This window comes from Aulonocara sp. 'chitande type north' Nkhata Bay, linkage group LG1 (assembly GCF_057382095.1).
Source record: "Aulonocara sp. 'chitande type north' Nkhata Bay isolate Kocher_YH1m ecotype deep benthic linkage group LG1, A_spYH_male_GT1.1, whole genome shotgun sequence".
In the NCBI taxonomy this organism is placed as follows: domain Eukaryota; kingdom Metazoa; phylum Chordata; class Actinopteri; order Cichliformes; family Cichlidae; genus Aulonocara; species Aulonocara sp. 'chitande type north' Nkhata Bay.
The window spans coordinates 31,372,794-31,398,134 of record NC_141344.1 but is presented as its reverse complement, the minus strand read 5'-3'; the positions used below and the strand labels follow the sequence as shown (position 1 = coordinate 31,398,134).

At 38.3% G+C, this 25,341-nt stretch overlaps 1 protein-coding gene across 3 annotated transcripts in view; it reads left to right on the top strand.

Moving 5' to 3' along the window:
- The window catches only part of ddb1 (damage-specific DNA binding protein 1), a 48,637-nt gene extending 23,763 nt beyond the window's left edge, over positions 1-24,874 (top strand). For all 3 annotated transcript variants that reach the window (XM_086293644.1, XM_086293629.1, XM_086293636.1), the window contains exons 15-27: positions 2,817-2,924; positions 5,148-5,355; positions 5,621-5,716; positions 6,079-6,190; positions 8,300-8,423; positions 10,054-10,218; positions 10,756-10,850; positions 13,579-13,749; positions 16,476-16,585; positions 17,357-17,526; positions 21,103-21,205; positions 21,930-22,053; positions 24,203-24,874. In XM_086293644.1, coding sequence (XP_086149770.1) covers positions 2,817-2,924; positions 5,148-5,355; positions 5,621-5,716; positions 6,079-6,190; positions 8,300-8,423; positions 10,054-10,218; positions 10,756-10,850; positions 13,579-13,749; positions 16,476-16,585; positions 17,357-17,526; positions 21,103-21,205; positions 21,930-22,053; positions 24,203-24,286 — 1,670 coding nt within the window. In that variant the 3' untranslated portion in view covers positions 24,287-24,874. The remainder of the gene's footprint in view (positions 1-2,816; positions 2,925-5,147; positions 5,356-5,620; positions 5,717-6,078; positions 6,191-8,299; positions 8,424-10,053; positions 10,219-10,755; positions 10,851-13,578; positions 13,750-16,475; positions 16,586-17,356; positions 17,527-21,102; positions 21,206-21,929; positions 22,054-24,202) is intronic.
- Positions 24,875-25,341: the final 467 nt, after the last annotated feature.

Here is a 25,341-nt window from a genome sequence, read left to right as displayed (position 1 = left end):
AGCTTCCCTCGGGTCCTCTTAATCAGCGGTCTCCAACCTTTTTTGCGCCACGGACCAGTTTATGCCCGACAATATTTTCACGGACCGGCCTTTAAGGTGTCGCGGATAAATGAGGGAGGGGCTAATAATCGGCTCAGTCATTTTTAATGATCGTTGGAAGCCCAGATCGTAATCGTGATTAAAATTCGATTAATTGAGCAGTCCTACAAACAGTTGAGTTAGATACTAAGCTTACCATGGGAGAAAATGATAGCCTGGCTTTGTCAAATGGTAAAACAAAATATGCCTACTAGCACCTTTTAAAAGTTCAGGAATGAACTTTTAATATTAAGGGTTTTTTTTTTATGAGAGCAGTAGCTCTTCTCTTGTTGCCTTCAACTGCTCCCAGCTAAGAAATACTCCTACAGAAACTGACCTCTGAAACAGCTAGTTGTTGGTTTTTGTGCTCAAAAATAAGCAGACTGAAACATGTTGATTTGTGACCGGACAGAACTGGACAAAACAAAAAAAATAGTGAAACTATTGCTTTAAGAATTTTAATAAATCACTCCAAGGCATGGGTCCATAATAGTGCAGTAATGGCTTCAGTGAAATGGATTGTATCTCCAGTTTCCAGTTTAATAGATGTAAATGGCATCTCACATGAAGCAGCTCATTTTAGCAAGTACTTGATGAGTGCTTAAGCATTAAATATGCTGCTAATCTAAATGCATTTAGTGCACCACTTATACACTTGAGAAGAATTTAAACTTTGAATGTTTAAAGTATGCAAGAAAGGACTTGAATACTTTTTGGGTTGAACTTATGAAAAAGTCAGCAGTTACTGGGAAAAAAAAAATTCATAACAGTGAACTGGCACTGGCAGGCCTCTTACTTTCCACAAAGAACAACTCCACAGTCTTTCCCACAGTGTCACACTTTATTTTCCAACTGTGTTTGATTGACAGATGCTCAGTGAACAAACTTTTTTACACTTTTTTTGCCTGCTGCCATACAAACTACAGTCTGACTGCAGAGTTTAAACTCGTAGCTAAGATACAATACTGTGCAAAAGTCTTGAGCCACCCCTCATTATTGGTGTTCTTTAAAGATCCAGTGTTGTTTCCAGACGTAACGGACAATTTGACAGAATTAGATTCATATTGTATCTTTAGCCACTTTGTTACTAGCATCCTGTTGCAAAAACTCTTAATTTGTTCCTTTTTCTTTTTTTCTTTTTTTAGTTGAATCTATGAAAAATGCCAACGATAGCAGAGTTAGATAATCAGATTCTAAAGAACTATTAACTGAAAACTTTGCTTATCTCAGCATGGTTTGCAGCGTGTCCTCATAAAATTCTGGAAATGTAGTCAAGAAGTTGTTCCAGGCCTAAAATCTACAATCAGTTGATCCATCTGCTGTTCACTGCAGCTTCATCAGGAATGGTCTCAGGGCTGGTGTGAAGAAACTATTCTTATGGAAGGCAAACAAAGAGAAAATGCTGACAGGAACACAAGAATTGAAAATCTGTGACAAAGGTCTTATGGAGTGACAAATCCCAATTTGAAATGTTGGTTCAAATCATTTTCATTAATATGAGCAGGTCAGAAGAGAGGTGCAAAAGCATCTGCAGCAATGGTTAGGAGCTACCTTTCAGCCAGTGATGTTTGAGATATTAATATTAATGGAACTGATGGTAGAAAGGTGCTTTATTGTATGTGTACAATGACAATAAAGGGCCATTCTGAAAAGTAAAAGTATGTCTAAAAAGAAAAACACACAGTGGAACAGTATGAGTCATGGACTGGCCTCCCCAGAGCCCAGACCACAACTTCTTTGAAGCAGTGTGGAATCATCTCAAGAAAGCCTTTATTTGTCACATGCAAGTTGCCCTGCAGCGAAATGGGACCCCCCCCCCCCCCCTCTATATATATAGAGAGAGATAGATATATATATAGAGATAGATATAGAGATATATATATTTGTGTATATTTTGTAGCCTTTTCTTTTTTTCTTTAGGTCACGAGCAGTTGTCTAAGCATTTCACTGCATATCGTACTGTGTATGACTGTGTACGTGACAAATAAAATTTGAATTTGATTTAATACTTGAAGGAAAGCTTGTGCAAGAGAGAGTGCAGGTTTTGTTGAAGAATAGAGGTAGTTTTGCCACTATTTTTGCCTTAATACTGCCTTTCCATTTATGTTTGGACATGTTTCAATAAATCATTGCACATATTTTCCTAGCATCCCATAAAGAAATAAGGCGTGGCTTGAGATGTCTGCACAGTACTGTAATACTCAACATGTTGACATTTTTAGATCTGTCAGTGGAAGCAGAATTTCAATACTTCGTCCCACTCCTGCCCTTAAGCTATGTTAGCTTTGTTACATTGATTGTGTTTTAGACCTTCTATGCATGTCCTTCAGAGTACATCTTCATGTTTGAACTTTAATAATTTGTCCTGCTCAGCTAAAAATAATTGATGTACATTTCCATGGAAATATGTCCCCCTTTTCATTTTGTACACTTCTATCTGAACAGTGGTGCTTTTTGGTGAGTCAGCCAGTAAGTACTTAATCATAGCCAAAGTTGTTTTGATGTAACTGGCCTGCAGTCAAAGAAACCGGTGTTTGGGAAACTGAGCAAAACTGAACTCTTTATATTTATCCTGAAGCATTCAAATGTTGTTTCTTTTAAAGTTACCACAGAGTCTGAATAAACTTGATTGATTTTTCTGACGGAGGTATTTTTACAAACATTTATCACTTTAGTATAGAACCAGTGACTCTAGAGTATACAGCAAAAATAAATCACTTGTTTGTGTGTGTCCTCAGAAATCATTCCTCGCTCTATCCTAATGACCACCTTTGAAGGGAGCTACTACTTGCTGTGTGCCCTGGGAGATGGAGCACTCTTCTACTTTGGTCTGGATCTGCAGACTGGTAGGTCCTTCTCACTGTTACCGCTACAATCTTTAGACGAGAGCTTCTCAGACTTCTCCAGACTGATGAGGACCTTCAGGCTGGGCCACAGGCTGCTGTCTGTGAGCATTTTCATTTTTAGTTTATCATTTCTTGTCGACTTGCGTAACTGCCAGCACTATATTTGGATGTGTTGGTTCAGAAACTCTACTGCCTGAAGAAAGCTGTGTTATAAGTTTGATTGAAAGGCTGTCATTGAACTGTTAAAGATTTTCAATGTGGTAAAGGCAGAAAAAAGCAGCAGTTTCACAGACAGGACCAAGGCAGCCTACATCAAGGCCAAATGTGGCCAGAAGAATAGAAATATTAAAGGGTCTCTGACATGAGATGGATATATTTAAATGGAATTGTAAAAGGAGGACTTGAGAGTGAGACAATAAATGCTTTTCTGTGTTTAACCGTCTGCTTTTTGGTCCTGAAAAGATGCTGTGCAGTTCAGTAAAGTCCAGTGAGTGTTTATATGTGCATTAGCTAATGTTACGCACTGAGGACTAGCAAAGACTTTCCACTAATTACCTCGGTTTTCATTTAGTATGCTGCATCATTCACATCAGATCAAACGAATTTGACCATGTTATAGAGAAAGGGCTCTCTGGTAGCTTGCTTAACATTAATGTAGTATTTCTGATATTGCTAGTTAAAATAAAAGCTGCTTAGGCTGGTAACCTCTGGATTTTAGGTCTCAGGCTTCATGACCACTTCATCATCCTGCACTTTCAACATGTTAGTATTTCCTTCTAATAAACAACTGTTATCACAGGCGGTGCAGTCATTTGATGCAAATGTAGTTGAATAGTCCTGAACTGCTGCCAGACGAAACTAAAACCGATTTTCAGGTGTCTGTTTTTGAATTTTAAATAGCTGCATGCATTATCACTGTCTGATTTACCCAAACACATCTGGCAGTGTTTTACAGCGATCTTTGTAAGTTTTTGATTCTTATTCTTTATTACTGTATTAGAATGAATGTTATGTAAGTCACAACCAATCAGAACATTTAAATCCATTAATGCCTCTTAATCAAGACTTAATCTGTTCTGCCTCTACAGTGAAATGTAGGCATGTGCTGAGATGTAGTCCAATGGGGAGGCCAGTTTGTTAACGTGTTCATTACTGATTGTGGAAATTATGAGGTCCATTAAAGTACAAAGATACATTTTCTAATTGCTCGTTTTGTCAGACCAGCAGTTCAAAGATGCCATATTTCATTTACAAACACATCACAAAGATTCCCCTGGGTCACCTGATCCAGGCCTAATTTTAAGCTTTGTTAAAAAGGACAGTTTTAAGCCTAATGTTTCCACAGAGGAGGGGCGTAAAAGATGAAGGCTCTACCCTCCATTATAGTCTTATGAAATTTGAACTACAAATAAGCCAGTAGTTTGAAAGTGAAGTACTCTGTTAGGATAACAAGGTACTATGAGGTCTTTAAGATATGATGGGGTCAGGATTTTGCATGTGAGGAAGATTTTCTATTCTTAATTTAACAGGGAGCCAAGGCAGAGACGCTAAAATGGGAGAAAAATATGCTCTCCCTCTCTCTCTAGTCCCAGTTAGTACAATCACTGTAACTTTCTGAATCAGCTGATGGCTTTTCAAGCTTTTAGAGTGACCAGATAATAATGATTTACAACAGTCTGGAGCTAATCAATGTATAAACTAGCTTTTCAGCCTTACTTTAAGACAAGATTTTTCAGATTTTATCTCTACGCAAATTAATAAATAATTTATGTGTGTTCATATAAATATGGTTCAGTAATTCAGTCAAATTAAAGGCCAACGCCTGTGCAGGTTATTCTCTGTATACTGCTGTTATAACTACTGGCTGTACAAAAGATAAAGAATAAACTGAATGGAGCGGTGAAACGTAATTAAAGCAGATGCTTTTATTCAGACCTCATGGGGCCACTGAATGGTTTGGTGAGCATTAAAAGCAACGTATACAAGGAGAACACAAGGGCAAAGCATTAATACTTAATGCCAGCGAGATCAACAAAAACTACCAAGTTGAATTTCGTGAACCCCCTGATAGAGCATTTGCTTTGGCAGAGGATCTGCTCTCAGTGCGTCTTTCTGGGTGGCTTAAAGGAACTTGGCAAAAGGCTCTTTTGACCCAAATACGGATGTAGACCCATTTCTCAAGCTGTTTCAAGTCTGTGGTTTGATCTCGTTTCCTTTTCCTAGGTGCCCTAAGCGAGCGTAAGAAGGTCACTCTTGGTACACAGCCCACTGTGCTGAGGACCTTCAGATCCCTGTCCACTTCCAATGTCTTTGCCTGCTCTGACCGACCCACTGTTATCTATTCCTCCAACCACAAGCTGGTGTTCTCCAATGTCAACCTCAAGGAGGTCAATTATATGTGCCCACTCAACTCTGAGGGCTACCCCGACAGGTCAGCAGCAGAACTTTTCTTCCCTATCATATTTTATCAGTGTGTGGTTTTATGGGAAATTCATCTGTTTTCTTTTCTGTGCTCTGAAGAGTTGGTAGCCGTAAGCCCTTAACGTCTTTTGTTTTGATCCTCTAGCTGACAGAGCTGACTCAGATGTAGTCTCTTTTGATTACAGATGCATACAATCCCACTTTTTGATTTGCAGATAGTGGGTGTATTTTGCCTCTTTTCTCGCCCCTTACTAATGCTGCGTTTTTCATCACAGTTTGGCTCTGGCCAACAACAGCACTCTGACTATTGGAACCATCGATGAGATTCAGAAACTCCACATTCGCACTGTTCCCCTGTATGAATCTCCAAGGTCAGTCAAATATTGAGTTAGAACTGAACTTGAAATGAGCATTTCACATCCATCATCTGTACAAATAATGCTGTTTGTTCTTCATGTTTGCAGTGCCCATTTGTTCTAACCACTTTCTCACACTGGTTTTGTTACATACGCTGGATCAATTTTTGTCATTCTTTTTTCCCCAATCTTTTAAGTGATAGCCATGGCTTAATATCATTTGATAAAGGCTATCAGGTTAGGTTATTGATAAGGTTATGTTATCAAGTCAGAAAACACAAAGCAGGCTCCCCTAGGGGCTTTTTTTTCATCCTGTTTACCCATTTGCTGTTTTCATATTCGCTAATGTGTTTCTATCACTGTCTTTTCTCACTCAGACGGATCTGTTACCAGGAGGTTTCCCAGTGTTTCGGAGTTCTGTCCAGCAGAGTGGAGATTCAGGATGTGAGCGGCACCACATCTGCTGTACGACCCAGCGCGAGCACTCAGGTGCGGTACCTCCCTGTTGTTTGGATGATAAACACCACAGGGCTTGTTTGTTCTGCACTCTTATCTAGCCAGGCACACTGACTGAGAATATTGTTCATAAAATGAATCTGTGAGCTGTCAAGACACCAAATGTTTTGTCTTGTTTGTTACCTGTGAGGACCACTGCAGCCCAAATTTCTCAGCTAGGAGTCTAAAATCTGACTCCTGTGGTATTCAGTGTTACACTTTGCTTAATCACAACCTGATAATTGTAATCTGAGCGTAACTGAAGCTGTTACAGTAAAAGGTTTCCTGTTCAGAGATTAACAATACTGTATGCAAGTTTTAAAAGGTTCGAAATGTTGCTATGTGGAGTTTAGAGAAGTCAGAAAGTAAATGTGTTTTTTTTCTTCTCATGTTTTGATCACATCTATTTATTTTAGAATGCATTAATGGGAGCTGTTAATTAAACACTAACCTAATAGCATAATTGAAGTAATCAACTACTGAGCCATTGTCAGGTTTGTCATAGAAATTTTTAGCATTTTAAATATACAAATTAGATAACAACGGGTTGTTTCTGGCTTTCAGTGTGAAGAGAAAGCATGTTGTACTGGCTGGAGAACAGCAAATCATGGTATCTATGTTCAAATGTGATGGTAAAACGGTATAATTCCATTACATTTGCCTTGAGAAGAAATAAACTTGTCAGTAATTTTTTTTGGCGGTGGTGGTGGTTCACATGAGTAAAAAGAAACAGCAGGTGTTTAGTATAGAGTGCAAGCTTTAAGTCAACATGTAACACATCTCAGAAGGGAATTTGTCCCACTCCTCTTTAGAAAAACTCTCTAAATCCTGCAGGTTTCGTGACTGCCACTTGGCAACTCGAAGCTTTAGCTCCTTCCTACTTTTCTATAACATTATGGTCTGGTCACTGGCTAGGCCTCTAGACCTTAATGTCTTTTTGCTTTAGCCACTCCTTTGTTCCTGTGGTGGTATGTTTTAGGTCCTTGTCACGGTGAAAGAAAAAGGTTCTCGTCCTTGATTTTACAGTTCGTAGCCCCATCCATTGGCTACTCAGTGTACTGAAGTTATCCTGTAAACTTATGAGATAAACAGCCCTGAAGCATAATGTTTCCACCTCTGTGCTTGACTGTGGGAATGTTATTCTTTAGCTCATAATCAGTATTTCCTCACAGCAGGTTGAGCTGGATTTTGATTTCATCTGTCCGCAGCACTTCATTCAATCAGATCAATTTAAAATTTGTTTTTTGTGTTTCATTTTTGGTTGATATTCTGTCTCGCCCCATTAAAATAAAACTCCCTGTATGTAGTGGCAGTGACCATATAGGCGCTAGGGCATGCATTTAACTACGCATCTCATAAAAATAAAGGTGACAAAAATAATGTAGTAGCAATAAGAGTAAATGTATGATGTCTAAATGATGATTAATAGGTTATTTTCTAAGTCTAATATAAAAACATTAATTTTTATTTTCAAATGGTGCAGGAACCCTGAAGGATTACAATTATTGTTAGAACATTTGTCCTGTAAAGCCATTTAGAAAGCAGCAGAGTGAATGAATGAGGAAGGATTAGGGCATTTGCTTTATTCCATTGTCATCTCTTACTATTGCTCACAGTCAAGCTCAATTTATCTGGTTAGAGTTTAGAGTTCACATCAAATTTTAACAACAGGGAACATAGTCAGCTTTTGTTTAATTTGTTGACACGAAATGCAGATGACGACTTTTTAGCTGACAAGAAAGAAAGAAAAAAATAGTAGAATGAGACTTTCAAAGGGATTCTCACATGGAGAGCTAATCAGAAACGTCCACACTGGCAGTATGTGTTATGCCCGCTCAGCATGGCTCTTTATCTTCTCCAAGGGGACAGGTGTATACTTTTATTTGTGTTTGCATTTACTGCCAGAGCGCCTCTCACATGTGATGACCAGAATGATGTTTACCTGATTTTAAAATGCTGCACATCTGCTGCCACAGATGGTGCCGACTGCGCTGTTCACACAGCTCATGTTGAAATGGGGATTTGAATTGTTTTATAAACCTGTGTTTGGCTTTGTCTGCCCTTCTCTTGCTTCTTCCATCTCATAAATCTGCATCCTTCTAGGCTCTCTCTAGCAGTGTGAGCTCCAGCAAGCTCTTCCCCAGCAGCACTTCTCCCCACGAGACTTCCTTCGGGGAAGAGGTGGAGGTTCACAATCTGCTGGTTGTGGATCAACACACCTTTGAAGGTGAGACAGCAGAATATATATTTCCATTTGAACTAGGAGCATATGATAGTAAAGTAATGTAAAATTGTTGGCAATATGGTGCATGGTCATCATTTGCTAATAAAAGTTGCTGTTTTCTTTTATTTAATCTTATTTTCTGCTTAAATATTTGTGTTTTTATGGTGGGTTTTTTGTGTTCTATGATTGTAAAAAGGTTCATAAAACATAAATGTTTTGGCATTCTGTATCTAAAGCAAACCTCTGGCTCTTTATTAAATAACTGAATGATTTTTGGGAGTCATGCAAACAGTTCAAGCTGAATCCCAGGCAGGATTTCCTTCAGTCTGTTTTGCATTGCAGATTTTACTGCACCAAGCCTTTTTTTTTTTTTTTTTTTTTTTTTTTTTTAAATACCCAGGCATGACCATCCCCACATAAATTAGTGTATGTTATATGTTAATAATATGTAAATAAGGGACTGGCTCAGTACACTGTGTCCACATCCCATTCTGCTTTATTAATGTGCAATCAGATAACTGCTTATTTAGATGTTGTGAGTTTTCCATCAGATATGGAGACACATTTTGATGCATTAGCGTGCAGATCCTGATTTGTATGCAGTTATATTTTATTAATTACCTCCACCTACACTGCCTAGGTTAATGAGCAAAAGCAGCAATAAAATTGAAAAATTTCCTCTCTAGACAGGTGCAATAAAACTAAAAAGAGAGCGAGGGAGATTAGAAATTATGCCTGTCTTCATAGTATACAGATGCAGGGGATCAGCCCGGTTTGCTACATAATTCTGAAAATCTTGTTCAGCGTCACACATCGAAATTGGCATTAAACACAAATGGGGGAGAAAAAAAAGTACAATGGGCCAAGAACAATCAAACAGACCTGTATACAAGCTGTAGGCAATCCTCCATCTTGGCTATAAGATATTTGGATGAGAAGACAAAAGCATGCTGTCTAATTATGAAGCCATCCATTAACAACGAATGGAGAGCTGAACTGGGCGAATAATTACCAGACGATGTGTAGGACGTGTTTAAAATAGCTCTACTAATGAATGTATTGTGCAGTGTTATACAATTACTGCACGACATTGAGTCCAGTGTAATGTGCTGCTGAGATTGCAATATTCAGATAAACCTGAGCTCTCACCTCAACGAGATAAATCTGATTCAAAAGAAGCAACGTGAGAGGATGGTAGAGGGAGATCTGGGCAGGTGTGGTGTGTTTGTTGATTTTCTGTTGTTTATACAGTATCCAGCGGCACTGCTTTTCAATTAGATTGTGAACTGAAAAGAGGTTCACATCATGGATATTATCTGTAGATTTTTAGATACTAACAATACTAATAACGTCTTAAATAATTTTAAAATAATATTTCTTAACTGTTCAAGTGGACATTGTGTGTTGTGAAAGGACATTATAACAGCGATTGCAGTAGTTTTTCCTCTATAGTGTAGTTAAAAACCTGCTTGGCCACTCATGCTTGCCTTGTCCGACTTTTATTGCAATGTTACAGTGTTTCCATTTGTGAAGAGATTCATTCTTCAACTATTAACAAAAACTTTAAATTCAAGTAACATTCTCCTTGTTTTACATTTCTAACAAAGTCATTTGTATTTTGTGTATTTGTCAGTTCTGCATGCCCATCAGTTCCTCCCCAGTGAGTATGCTCTCAGCCTGGTGTCTTGTCGCCTGGGAAAAGACCCGTCTGTGTATTTTATCGTCGGCACCGCCATGGTGTACCCAGAGGAGGCTGAGCCCAAGCAAGGACGCATCATTGTCTTCCACTACACCGACGGTCAGTACCCAAACATTCTTCAGGTTTCTCCATTTGCAGCAAATAAACCTAAAATCACTTTTCTGTCTTGTTCTTCAACCTTTATCCCATTTGCCTTCTCAGCCCGGCTCATTTCGCCTTGCTCTCTTCATCCTTCACCTGTTTTCATTTTCTCCTCTCCACCCTCTGTCCTATATTTCACGCACGAACACTTTGTCCTGCCACGCTCCTGTTTCCCTCCTCACTTAATCATTTTCTTATCACTTCTTATCAGACGTTCCTCCTCTCGACACTACTGATTCTTCTCATTTCCTTTCACACTGCGCCCCTCTCAAGGTGCATTGCGTGCCTTTCGTTTATCCTCCTGCAACTCTTCATTTTGCCTATCCTCATTCTGAACGCATCCGTCTTCCTTTCTTCACTTTTTCCCACATCTCTCAGTAATTAAGCAGTAGTCACTTTTTTTTTTGTAGGAGCTAGTTTAACTCAACCTTTCATGTCTAATGCTTTGAAAGTTAACACAAGATTGACTGGGAGACACTCTGCTTTTTCCTCCAGGTAAGCTCCAAACCGTTGCTGAAAAGGAGGTGAAAGGAGCTGTCTACTCTATGGTAGAGTTCAATGGCAAATTCCTGGCCAGCATAAATAGCACAGTAAGTGGACATTAGTATTTTTAGCTGGTCTTTGAAAAATCTTGACTTTTTCTTATAGTCATGCTTGAAGACCTGAAGAAAAAGTGCAGCTTGAAGGTTAAATTGTTTTAATTTGTCAGATTCTATTTTTTTTTTCTTTTACTGAAAAAACTTGCTTGCATAATTAAATCTTTACTTTCGGCCCTTGGGAAGGTGCCTGAGTCAAGTGCACCTCCATCACAATTGCTTTTCACTGCACACGTCACAATTTACCATGTAGTCCAGAGATTAAAAGCAGCACCTCTCTATTTTGCTTCAGTTTTCTCACCATGTGTCGAGGAAACTGAGTTATGAAAAAACTGTGTTTACTTTTATAACTGACCTGGCTCTGCAGATGCTCAAGCTTCCAGCTAGAGAAACTTTCACTTGGATCCTTCATTTCACCTTAACGTGAAGAATAGCTGCATATTCTCTTCCAAATAGTATGTGAATATATAACATTTACACTCTAAAGTGTTTATTCCTTAAGCGTACTTTTGTAAAACTTCTTTGTATTGTGCTGGAGAGACATCAACTGAAGGTGACCTGGGACCAGGCTGTACTTTCATATAATATGAATTTGTAGCACAAGATGGAGCATTGAATTAATATAACATTTATGTAGGCGACCAAAATAACACATTCTCATGTCCGACGTTGGAATGAGGAAATGAGAATAGACCTAAAGATAAACATTTAAAATAAAACAAAACCAGCACAACACAACCATGGATATAATGCTGTCCCCTAGTGGTGAACGTTTTAAATTTGCAGAGGTTAGACAGTGGTGTGAAAAAGTGTTCGCCCCCTTCCTGAGTTCCTTTTTAATATTTGTCACACTTTTGAGAATTTTGTTTTACTCCACTGTGTCAGGCAGGTCCTAATTTAAGTGATTTCTTGATTGATAACTGGTGTGGCAGTAATCAGGCCTGGGTGTGGCTGGAGTTGATTTATGTTAAAACAAGGGGGTTAACTGTTTTGCACAGGGCCATGTAGGTGTGAATTTTTTGGCCCTCAATAAAGACCTTCATTAAGAAATGGCATTTTGTTTTTATTATCTTTTTCTTATATTTAATTTGTTTGATGATCTGAAAAATTTAAGTGTGACAAATATACAAAACAAATACTTTTTCAGTCAGACTGCTCAGTGTGCTTCATTTAGTCCACTTTCAAGTGATTTGCATGTTTTGACTTTCTTTGATTGTGACAGGAAATGACAAAAACTACCTCCTTAGCAGTTTTTCTTCAATATCTAAATCATTTGATCCCACATGGATGAATATGAGGATTTCTTGACATACAGTGCGAAAGAAACAGCCTCACTCCCCACTCTTTTGTAATATCACACTCATTCACACTAAGATATAGATAGATTAAAAGCTAGAAAGTCATGTTTATCCAAAGATTTAGTGATGGGTTTCAGATATCTGAAACTCATCACTCACTGCAGCTAACTTTCCACATCTAGCTCCCAAAGATAAACAGTGATTAAAGGGTAATCAATCCTGGAAGCAGTATTAATTTTTCTTTATGGTGACAACCTCAGTAGAGCATTATGCAAAATGTTTGGGATTTTTTTACTGGACAATTTTTCTTATTTTTTCTTATCTTTTTTTGTTTGTTTGTTTGTTTGTTTTTAAACTACAGAGTTTTACACTTGGATCTTTCTTTCTGCACCTTAGTGTCTTTTAAGCACAACACTCTTTATTTCTGCTCAAACTTGATATGGACAAACAAATAATTTAAATTTTTTCTGGAAATTTAAGAAATTCCTGACTAAAGTAGAAATGTTGTTCTTATATTGGACTACAAGCTGAGTGGAGTCCCCTACTGCAAAGACAAACAGTCAAGAGTCATTACTGATTCAGATTGATTGCAGCGTAGGAATACAAAATAGATTGAAGTGAGACCGTGATTGTTTAGAGACGAGTGACCTGTGCAATCACCTTGTGATCAAAATTGGTGACCCAGAGGTTGAGGATATTGCATGGTGATTGCAGCTACTTTGATGTAATCACTGGGCAACCATCTTTTTTTGGTTCTCTTTTTTTCGTTTTTCTTTTTTCTTTTGTTTGTTTGTTTGTTTTCTCCCCCTTAGTAACTCTAGTACAGCTGAGTAAATAAAGTTTATTACATTTTTAAATTATACTCAACTATAAAAACAAAGAAAAAAATAGATCCGAAAGTAAAACAAAAAGACGTCATTAAATGAATAAAGGATGAAGTTGTTTTGTTTTTGTTGGTTTTCTTTGTTGTTGTTGTAATGTAAACTTTGTACATGTAGTTACATTTTTTTGAAATAATAATAACAATAGATGATGACTATAATGATAATAATAATCATTCCAAATAAAACCGGCTAGTCTTTGTTCTATTGAGTTTACCGTCATGAGTAGAAATTTGGTCTACCTTGATTTTTTTGTTTTGTCAATTGCTTGACTCAAATTAATTTAAAAAAAGTTGTTAGCTGGTGCAGACAGCATGAAACTGCGAGTGTAATTAGCCGTTTAATGTTCATTAATGTTGCAGCTTATAATTCACATACTCAATCAGCACCTCGCCTTCATGCTCACACACACAATCTGGAGTGATAGCATTGTGGAAGTAAAATGTCATACACTTCATCAAACATGGCTAAAGCTAATCACTGCTGCTTTTATCTTTGGCAGCTTGACAACCAACAATTATACACACTTCCTGTTTGTTTAAGGTCCGTCTGTACGAGTGGACGGCCGAGAAGGAGCTGAGGACCGAGTGTAACCACTACAACAATATTATGGCCCTTTACCTGAAGACCAAAGGAGATTTCATTCTGGTGGGAGACTTGATGAGGTCCGTCCTGCTGCTGGCATACAAATCCATGGAGGGCAACTTTGAAGAGGTAAGAAGAGAAGGTTTAATATATCAAACAAGTTGGTTTGTCTGTACTGAAAACAGCTGTGAAAACACAAATTAACCTTGAGTTTCATTCAAGGCTGCTGGTTTTGAAAGAATTTGATTTTATTTTTAAAGACTTTGGTTTAGTGTCTGTTTACCCACATTTGCATGTTGTCACTCTTCTCTTCAGGGTATAAATGTTGTTGTTGTTTTTTTTTTAATGTCTACCACGCATAGCCTCATACCTCCCAGCCTTCTGATGAGCAAAGTGTTCAAATTGATTTGTGGAAGAAAGATACAGAGATTTGATGATGAGTCACGCATCCTATTGTGTGCGTGTTGTGTTGTTATGCTCAGTGTAATAAGTCCTGGAGACCAAAAGGGCTTGAATTTATTTAGAAACAAAATATACCTTCAAGTGCCTTAAAATTTTAGATGGAAAATATTATCTACTTACATACCAAAGCAAGTATAATCAATATTTTACATTAAAAATAGATAAAGTGTTGCACCTAAAAAAAAAAAACTAAAAAAAAACAAGTACTAAACTCTGTAGTTTGCTGTTGGGAGATAGAAAATCTTTTAATTTTCTCTGCCAGCAGCTTTGGTTCGGTGCAACAGGCTGTTTGTTTTAGTGTACAGTGCTGTATATTTCTCTATCTGGCCATCAGGACTCTAACATCATTCACAATAACACAATCAATTTGATATGTGATATTAAAATGTCGTATTGTGATATCATTGCTATAGCTGTGGCATACATTTACACTCTAGTGCATGGACTAACGAGACAAGCCAAGGCGTGTGTGAGAGCAACAGCCACACCTGTCAGCCTGCAATGACGATTTAGTATGTAAAACAGGAGCTGCTTATACAACCCAGCGCAACAACATGCAAGAAAACCATTCATGCAAAACGAGGAAACAACAAATGTGTTTCAACACTTTAGGTCAAAGCTGTCCAGTGCAGCTTGGCTACAAAGAAGTAGATGCTTGCAGTTGATGATGTGGGATGTTTTTATGTGATGGTGTTGGGCCGATCCTGATAAGTTAAGCAATTTAACATTGTAACTTATCAGGAGCTGCCCAACACCATCTGCTACTAGGGCTGTGCGATATGACCAAAATCTCATATCCCGATATAAGAGCGTCCTTTAACCGGAGTCGAGTGTTTTAACCGATGCATGAAACTACACATTTTTAGACATAAGTTGTAACGGCCGCCGTTTTCTTTGTATTTATTACATGGCGTGCTGTGGGTTGCCTGTTCTAACATTTGAGTCTAAGGTTTATTTTTTAGCACCTGGCGGCTCTAATCTGCTCTTTCACGTGATTCAGTTTATTTTGAAAAGTCTCAGCAGGATCTTGAGCTTTATTGTGAAAGGTTTATGTGGAACATAAACAAGCGGACATGCAAAGGTGCTACCGTCGCTGTTGCTAACCACAAGGCATAAAAACAGGCGCTTGTCCATCAGTAGTGTGGTTATATTAAATAAATATATATATATAAGAGAAAGAGAGAACTTAAGAGAGAAATTAATATAATTAATTTAGCCACTACAGTGATCATCAGAACGATGAAAAAATATTGCCGTAAACAGTTTATTTTGCGACACCATGAAACAAACGATAACGTAAAATGAAACGATAGACGTTTTTATATCGTCATCCAATATATATCGTTATATCGAACAGCCCTATCTGCTACCATGTTAAATTACTTAGTGTTAAGCATTTACTTTATTTTCAACGATTTCCTGGGAAAACTAGCTACTCAAACTACTTTGGTGCTACACCTGATTTATGTTGTGTCACTACTGTTGCACTATATTGTTCCTCCTGCTAACAACTTGTTTCAGTAGATTCACACTTCAAATTAGGAAGTGTGTCATCAGGGACAGTAGCTCATTGGAAGAGGCTGGAAAATGTCCTTCATTTATTTACACTTATAAGTGCTGCTTCAGTTCAGTATTTTTTTTTCTACATTGCCAGAAATATCATTATCACACCTTTCCTGAAATATTTCAAGATAGATATTACAGTATAACCCCTACTGCTCAACACCAAACAGAAAGCAGAGATAGTTTGCAACTAGCTTTTGAATGTAATGACACATTCAACAGATAAACAGCTAGATATTTACCTTAGAAGATAAACAAGATTAAAAGTAAATATTGGCCTTATATTTATCTGTAGTCATGTGAACCTGTATTCTTTGTAATGATCAATAGGGGTCATCTTAATGTGTTTATCATCTCAAACACTAATTTTCAGTCATCTTTAATACAGCACGGTGATCTACTTTGCCAATTAGACTCCTATTAACAGTAAAATAGATGATAAAGCATTGTTTGGCTTATTGCTGGAGTTGTACATGATCTAGCATCCTTCATTTAAAATAAGCCAGTGAGCTCACAGTGCAAATACTTTGAGTTATATATAGTGTCCATCATAGACCCAGTTCAGGATCCTCTATGCGCATAATCAGCATGAATAGAACAGATTTGAAAAGCATTTTTCATGCCTTTGTATTCAAGGACATTTCATGTTGCTCGGGGCTTGAAACATAAAAGCAGTATGTTTGGAGTCAGCACTTCTTAGCTCATAGATAATGCAGTATCTACTTGGAGACAAGTACCACCTTTGTTTTGCCCAGGACCTCTCTGGTGTTTACTGTTTTCTCTGACATATCTTACGTTTGTTTGTTTTGTTTTTTTATTATTTGCTTTAGATTGCCCGTGACTTCAATCCTAACTGGATGAGTGCAGTGGAAATTCTGGATGACGACAACTTCCTGGGGGCGGAGAACGCCTTCAATCTGTTTGTCTGCCAAAAGGACAGGTGAGGAGGAGCAGTATAAACGGTGCCGTGAGTAGTTTTGCACATTAACGTGAATGATTCCTGTAAGCATTACGGCCCCATTACATTTTCCATTGAAGTCAACCATCAAAAAGTTTGTGTTAACTCCAACATTTATTCACTGAAAGCAGTATCATCTTATTAGGAGGGTGTTTTTTACCGTGAGTTGCACGGTACTTTGTAGAGCACCATCACTGGAGTGAATGTGATGCAGCAGCAATTGTCCTTGCATTTGTTTTGGAAGTTATCTCAGCGGTGAACTTTTAGTCACTCTGCTGCCTTTCTCTCTTTAGTAATTCTGCTATAAAACAAGTGTTGACTTTAAGGAAAAGTAAGAAAGATGTGATCTGGAAGTGAGTGTGCTACATTTATGTCCCAGCTTATTATCCGCCTTCTACATCAAGCTGGACCTCTCAATGCTTTTGACCTTTATTTTTGTGTCACATCTCTCTTCCTGTTGCTCTCCCCCGTTTCTCACCCTTTTATCCATTACTTCTCTATCATTCTCTGACCTTTTCTAACGCTTTTAATATCTCTGCCCCCCTTGTTTTTTGTTTTGTTTAATCGATCAAGTCTGTCCCCCAATAATTTATTCTCCCTTAACATAATTTTCTCTTTGTTTTTGCACTTTATTTTTTCTCTCCTGTTTGCTCATACATCAACTCTTTTTCTCACATGTTTTATTCTTTATTGTTTGTAAACCCTCACTCTCCACCTTTTGCATTTCTCTCCCACCGTCCTTTCTCCGGTCAGTGCGGCCACCACAGACGAGGAGCGTCAGCACCTGCAGGAAGTGGGGCTGTTTCACCTTGGGGAGTTTGTAAATGTCTTCTGCCATGGTTCGCTGGTGCTGCAGAACCTCGGCGAGAGCTCCACACCCACCCAGGGCTCAGTGCTCTTTGGCACGGTTAATGGCATGATTGGTAAGTGCACTGATGACAAATGACAAATTGCTGTAAGCCTACAGCCAGTATTAGTTAGCATAGTTTAGCTTAGCCAGTATTAGTTAGCTTAGCTTCCCAAGACTGAGAAGAGGTGGAAACTACATGCCAAGTGACAAAGGTAACAATATTTAGTTCCCACTGCCTCTCAGTCTACACAAAGACAAACGGTGCACTGTTTCTTGGCTGGTAGTAGGAACTTCCTACTGTCCACTGGTTTCCTTGAACTGAGTGGAGGCTCCCAGCCAAGTAACTTTTCAGCATGTAGCACTCCAAAACTTTACTTTCACCTTGGCTTTTGTCCTGGTCAGACAAATGAGAGATAATTTGTTAATTAGTGGAAGTGACGGGAGGTAGATAGTTTTCAGAGCCAGGCAAGATTTATCCCCGCCCTCCTTGTTTTTCAGCCTTTGTGCAAAGATGCACTGAGAAGTCAGGGGCTCCAGTCATCTAACTGTTGGCTAAATCTGATTTTTAACTGCTGAAATTTCTCTTTTAGCGTTACTTCACCTAAATGGCAAAAATATGAATATTTTCCCACTCATTAGTAATGTCCAGTTTTATAGATTAGCATGGATTTATTTGTAGTAGCCACTGCTGAGAGTTTCCATCGTTATTCAATAGAGGATTGATAGCAGGAGTTATTCTGTGGTGTAAGATGTAAATAGAACAAGCTCATTTTAACCCTGTGTTTAATTTTAAAAGATAATAAAATGAAACTGTTTTTGGAAATACAGTTCATTTTAAATTTAATGCTGTCAAAGGTTAGATGTTGAGCACTTTATTGAATCTCCCTCTTCTTCTTCTTCTTGCTACGCTCTTTATTGATGAACTGAGGAGTTGCTGTAGGTTTAAGAGAGAAATCTTCTCTCTTACTGGCTCAGGTGACTGGTCTGGACAGGCCAGTTTATAGCACCCAGGCTCTTTTCTTTTCAAGCAGTAAGGCGTGCATCATGAAATGCGCCAGGAAAGGACACAGTCTAAGAGGCAGCTTTTTTTTTCTTTCTTTTTGTTTTTAACCAGTTCTAGTGAGATTGTCAATGTTGATCTTTTCACCTCTGTGTTTTCTGTGTTTTTTCTGATCAGCATATGTAGATGAATAATGAGAAGAATTATACAAGTCTTTAGAGTTTTAATTTAAAAAACCTGGTTTCTCTTTCTTACTTCTTTCTAGTGTTTTGAAATGTGATATGATATGATATACCTTTATTAGTCCCACAAGGGGAAATTTCATGAGGCTGCCGACCTATTGCACGCAGTGGTGTCGCCGTGATATTTAAGACAATAGCAGATTATTACAGCCAGGTGGTTTTTATGTTTTACAGAGCTGCATATTTTTTGTTGATCAAAAGCTTCAAAACGCTGCCTCCATTGCTCAGGATAAACCACAGGTATCTCTGTGAACAGTTTTCTAACAGATTAGGTAGGAAATTTAAAAAGGAAAAAAAAAAAAATCCGGTGAAAAATCTCACAATGACAGTCCTTTAGCAAATGACTGCTCTGCAGTGCTACAGTCACTGTCAGTGTTTTCATATTCCTCAGGCTAATTAGACGGTGCACAAATGTCCCCAAAGCCATTTCTTTAAAACTAATGTTTCCATTTGAGAAAGGAATAAGAAAGGAAAAGAAATCACAGTTTACACCTCATTACTCAGATTAAAACTAGTAACTTTCATCCTGGCAGTAATGCAGGCAGGGATGAAAAACGCAGAGCACACAACATTCAGACACAGCAGTATTTCACCCCTTGGTCTCCCAGAGCACATAATTTCCCCTCAGCACTCTCTCTGTGACTCCTGAAAAAGTGTCAGAAGAAAGTTTAACAGGATACGAGAATTTCCATTGTACGCTCCAGTTAAAGGTTTCCACAGGAGCTGGTAAACTAAAATGAGCTTCAGTGTCTAATGAAGATAAATACCTCTGCCAGGGTTATTGCTCTGAGATGTTTTGATTTATTAGACATTACTGGAAAGAAGCTGCAAGGCCGCAAGATTATTCCAGCCAGATAGCAACAAACAAGCAGATAAACTTGCAATAAACTTGTTGAAAACGGATAGTAGGTAATCTTAGATGGGAAGATTATTGTGATCGATTGAAATAACGCGGGAGAGTCCATTATTTGGGAAAGGCAGAGCTTTAGGAACAGTCTTTCAATGCTAAATGTAAATTCTAAATATTTTACTTTTGTTATTAGTCAAATAGAGAATACTGAATGTTAGTATTTTCTAAGGAGTTGCGGAGCTTAATCAGTGTGATGAAGTTTAAAATGTTTTATTTAGTTTTTTTGATTCACTTTTAGCTAAACCTCCAAAATATGTTTTGTTCTAGCATGAGGCCAAAATGAATAAATTGTAGTTTTTATCTATTTATTCCTCTCGATTTAATTTTTTCCCCAACTTCATATATATATTCTATCTAAAAATTTCTGACTGTTTGTTAAACAAAACAAGACAACATGCAAATGATGAGCCATGAGTCCAATTTACATACAAGTTCCTAGAAGATCAACAGGAGAAAATGCATATTCATTGGTTTTTTTCATCCAGAACTGTTGATGCAGAATGTGGTATTTGGGTGCACTGAGTTGCTGGCACTAATCCTCCAGTGGAAAAGGGAGAAGGAGAGGGTAGACTGATGATCAAAGACCTTTCATTAACCCTCTGATGAAGAAAAATAATGTGGCATTTTTTTTCTGCAGCTTTTATTTGGAACACTTTTATAGTCTCTCTGTTGCTCCACATCAGTCACAGCAACACAAAAAGCATATTAAATAGAATTTACTGTTTATTGACGCATACGGCACAGGCTTCCATCACATTGCCATACAGCGTATTCACTTTAGCATTTTTTATTAAACATAAAAGCGTTAAGTGCCTAATATCAAGTTGTTGCTCCAAGTTTTGTTTTACATTTTTATTTCTGACATTTCTCAGTCAAAGCTAATCAGATTAATAGATGATTATAGTAGTTAGTTGTTGCCCTGCTATCCTCCAGGCTCATGTCCCAAAGCACTTTCATGACTTTACAGACACAGAAATAAGTTCTGCATTGCACATCAGTGCAACTCTTTGTTCACAAGTTGCTTTTTTTTTGTTTTGTTTTGTTTTTTGTGGCAGTCAGTTTGAGTGCACATTACTTCCCCAGAGCGTTAGATTAGCCCACTCTGTGTGCCAGAACTTTAATTTGTAGCACAGAGAAGAGCGCACCACTCCCCCAAAACCGTGCGACTACAATATTTATAGCACAGTCGGTCTCAAAATGAGACCGTTTGGAAATCTTTTAAATTATTGAACTATTGAAATCATGCTTCGTTACACCCAACATAGTCCCAGCATACAAGCATGAAATTTGTATTAGGGAGATTGCAGTCACACTAATGATCTTTTGATTTATTAATTATACAGCTGTTATGAGTTTATTATGAATCTAGTCCTTAAAATTCTTCTCGCTGATGTGAACCCAGAAGTATTTCCCATCTGCTGCAAAAGACTGCCGAGGTGAAAATCTGTAACGCCTCCATTGTGTTTTTGACTAACGTGTGCGTGTTTGTGTGTTTAGGTCTGGTGACATCCCTGTCCGAGGGCTGGTACAGCCTCCTGTTGGACCTGCAGAACCGCCTCAACAAAGTCATCAAGAGCGTGGGAAAAATCGAGCACAGCTTATATCCTTTTTACTTTTATAGTACGCTTGCCATCTGTCAGAAAGATGGAGGTGAACTGCACTGGCAGCTGTGGTTTGAGAAGCGAGAGGAGTAATACTGTTTTCTTTTAATTAGCTTTGATTTGTTTGATAGATATTTCAAGTGTGCGAAAATTTGTATTCGGCTCCACAGGCTTTTGTCTCATCATTTGATTTGTATTTACAGCTTAAACTAAAGCAATTTAGCAGTTGGCAAAAGAAGTCTTTTGTGACTTATTTTATCATTTTTAAGCAAAACTTGAGCCACTTCTGATTTCTCTGATGTGAGGTTTTACTGGTTGCATTGATCTTCTACTGACGTACTGCGACGGCTTGTTTTTAGGTTTTAGAGCGCTGGTCAGACAAAACTAAGCTTAAGAAAATCTCCTCTGGTTTTAGGAAATTGTGAAGGGCATTTTTCTGTTTTTTAGATTTCATTGATTTGTCCAGGCATGTTAGTCTAGATAATACATTCCCCAAAGTATTATTAAGCATTGCACAGTTGTTATGGATTCAGCAGTAACGTGGTGACTCAACCAACCTTTTCTCTCTGGTCTTCTGAGCAGTGCTGCTTTTATTAGACTGCTTTCTCACTATAGTGAATATCTGTTGACTCGGCCTGAGGTAAAGTGTGCGTTATTGTACCGAAGGTGCTGTCCTCAGGCGAAGCAACTGCCTTTTATTGATTTTCCTTGACTGCGCTGCACCTGGAGGTCCTTCCACACGGAGCGAAAGACGGAGCAGGCCACGGGATTCATTGACGGGGACCTCATTGAAAGCTTCCTGGATCTCGGCCGGGCAAAGATGCAGGAGGTTGTCAGCACTCTGCAGGTAGGAGCTCATGTCCGTTCGGATCTACATTTAACCAGGATGGTTTTCAAGTGATGAGTAAACATTGTTACAAAAACATACCAACAGAGGTCTCTTTAGAGTCCGCTTGGTGTTTTTAGTGTAGTGATAACATGTTGTAAAACAAAATAGAAGTCATTATTCATCCCAAGCCAACAGTTTGTTGATGACTTTTCCCTTTATGACCTCTAGTTGAGTACAAGAAAGAGTTGTACATCCCTCGGTACTGTCATCACTGATTACACATAAAGTGTGGGCTGGCCTCTGCAAATGATTAGTCAGTATATTTAAGAAAGACATTAAACTTTCTGAACCTTTTGACTTTAGTCAGATTGCCTTTGTCTATAATTGCTGTTTTCCATCTGCCTCATTTGTAAAAGCTCATTGTTTTTATCCCACCAAATCTTTTCACTTGGATTCAAGTCTGCTGAGATAGTCAGTATGCTCAGGATCCCCGTCTTCCTGGAACGTTCAGTGATTACCAAGAGAGCATCAGTTCCTCACGACAAACATTGCCAGCGCTTGCAGCTTGTCAGATTGGCCTCGTCAGTCTTATAGCAGCTCTAGTCCAATCTTAAACCGCCTCCCAAACCTCTGTCTTCACGTCTCTTTTCATATTTAAGTTGTATTATGTTCAAAAGAGCAGCGAGGCATCAGGCCCGTGCCTGTTTAGTGTTTAGCTTACAGCCTGTCTGTTCCTGCCTCCATCACTTTCTCCAGCACGTACCTGCCGGTAATATGGAGGCTCTTTCTCCACAGTTGTTTTGAAAGTCTGAGGCTCCTTCGGGAAATTTTACACTTTGTTCCCGGGTGTGCAGCTGTATCATAACTTTTAAAATAGGAACTTGAATTGCTTTGGAAATCTTGCAGGCAGTGCCATTTTGGTGTAAAGAAATACTTTGTGTTAGGTTTGTGAGACAGCTCTCTTCTCTATGGCATGTGTACTCAGCTCGAGTGCAGAGATGGACTTGCATCTATATCACTGAAGTAAATTCAGTGTTATTCCCTCTAGTATAGTTGCATATTGTTATTAGTAAATTTCAAGTGAACAAACAAATATGAAAGCTGGTGTAATAACTGAGGTTGACAGAAGCCAACAGGTCCAACCGGAGCAGCTGGTGAAGAAGGATGCAGTTTGTATTTGTGGTTTTTTGGCTTAAAGCGACGCTGAACTTTGAATGACTCTTTGGACAGTTTTTATTAGCTGACTGGGAACTGGAAATAACATTCATAGCAGAACAGGTGGAAAAATAAATTTTGGCATATAAACAAATAACAATATACTGCTTTGTGTGTCTTCTTAGCCTTACTGCATTTAAAAAAAAAAAAATTACACTTTTAGCTGATAAACAAAGGCTGTTCCCTGTTTGCCTCCCGAGAGCAGCCAATAAAGACAGTCCAAAGTATTTGGATGGTTTGTTTGCCAGGAGATGCCTGTTTAAAGCCAGGGTTCTGCTAAAGTTGGATCACTGCTATAAAAATAAAATATGTTAGCTGCTCACTGGTGTCTCTGTGCAACTAAAAATAGGTACACTAAAAACTGATTGCATATTTGATATAAAAAATTAAGCCTGCAACTAACAGTTTCTTGTTTTGTTTTTCAGCAGCCTAGCATCTTAATACGCTAAAAAGCCCATTAAAATCTCAGCTTTATGAAGCTCAAGTGATGCCATCACATTTACTCTGTCCAAAGAAGACTCTGGAATCCAGCCTTATCCATTTTAGTCATTTTCGGACAAAAAAAAAAAAACATAGTCCAAGAAAAAAATGTAATCAGTTCTTTTGTGTTGTTTGCTTGCACTTTCATTGAAAGCCCATCATTTAAATCCCAGTAGAAAGAAGTTTCGGTTCACAGCAGGAAAACCCAAGAGCCTCTACAGGCAGCAGAAAGTGATGAAAAAAATGACACGGATTAAGTGCAATCATATAAAAAATAATAATAATAATAGATAAATAAAAAAATTGGCAGAAACTAAGCGTTGAGTAATTTTTTTCAGAAGCTTTTTAGATAATTTCATGTCCACTCAAGTGAAATAATAAATGCAGGTGAAGGAGTGAGGCTGAGTGGCACTGGGGGGGGGGGTTGTCTCAGTATTGGAGCCTCATAGCTCCAATTGTCATTCAATTTCAGATCGATGATGGCAGCGGCATGAAGCGTGAAGCCACAGTGGACGAGGTGATTAAGATTGTAGAGGAGCTGACAAGGATCCACTAGTTTCCAGTGGCATCGAGAGCCCCGCCGAGCGAGCGAGGGGACGGTCCCGAGGCGTAGTGAAGACGCTGACGAAGGGAACGGTTTGGTTGTTTTGCAGATATGTAAATAATTATAAATAAACAATGTGCGCATGGTCATCTGCCAGACTTCAATAATTTGTCACCTGTTGAGACCCTGAAGGTGCTACACGATGACTGTAGCACTCTTCATTTAGACGAGAGTCTCCAGGCAAAGTGCGTAGCATCCTGTCTGAACAACAGAAAGACCGAAGTGAAAACACTGGTCTGAGTGCGTGCGTTTGTTTGTGTGTGTGCGAGTGCGCGTGTGTGTGTGTGGAATATAAACAGGAAAAATCCAGAGATTTTCCTCACACAGAAGCTGTTCTCTGGGATGTTTGTGACAGTTTAAGGTTAGCTGATTGTCTACACCCCACCTTTTAAATGTGACTGCTTTACAGTTCCCAAGTTTATTCGTCAAGTCTGGAGTAAACTTGCTGTATGACAAAGAAAATAAGATAGATTTATAGATATTTTGTCTTTGTGATGTTTTCTTTGTTAATTCTAATAAACTTTGCTTTAGTACTCTTCACATCTTTATCTCCGGTTCTTGATTGTTGTCCAAACTCAAGCCTTGGTGCACTGCATCACTCGAGGTTACCGCTGTCAGTAATTAATGTAAAAGTCAATAATTAGAGTTACTCATGAAGACTTCTGCATACTAGTTTAAACTTCTTGCTTTTCATGGAGCTCATCTGGATTAACAAATCTAAAGTCTCTGCAGCTGATAGGTTTAATATGAGCCATTTACTTGCAAAGATGTAGACATCCCCGTTGTCTGTTATTTGTGGTTGGTGCTAACTGATAAAACACAATTATACTAATAACTTCAACTACCCATATTGAACATTACATGCACTAAACTGCATCATTTTGACATGTTTATCTACAGTTTAGCCAAAGTGCTGTGATCCTGCTGCTCTGAGCTTTAATAACTAAGCTTTAATTAAATTGCATTGGGCTGATGATGCAAACAGTTTTGATTCCAGCTTTTAAAAT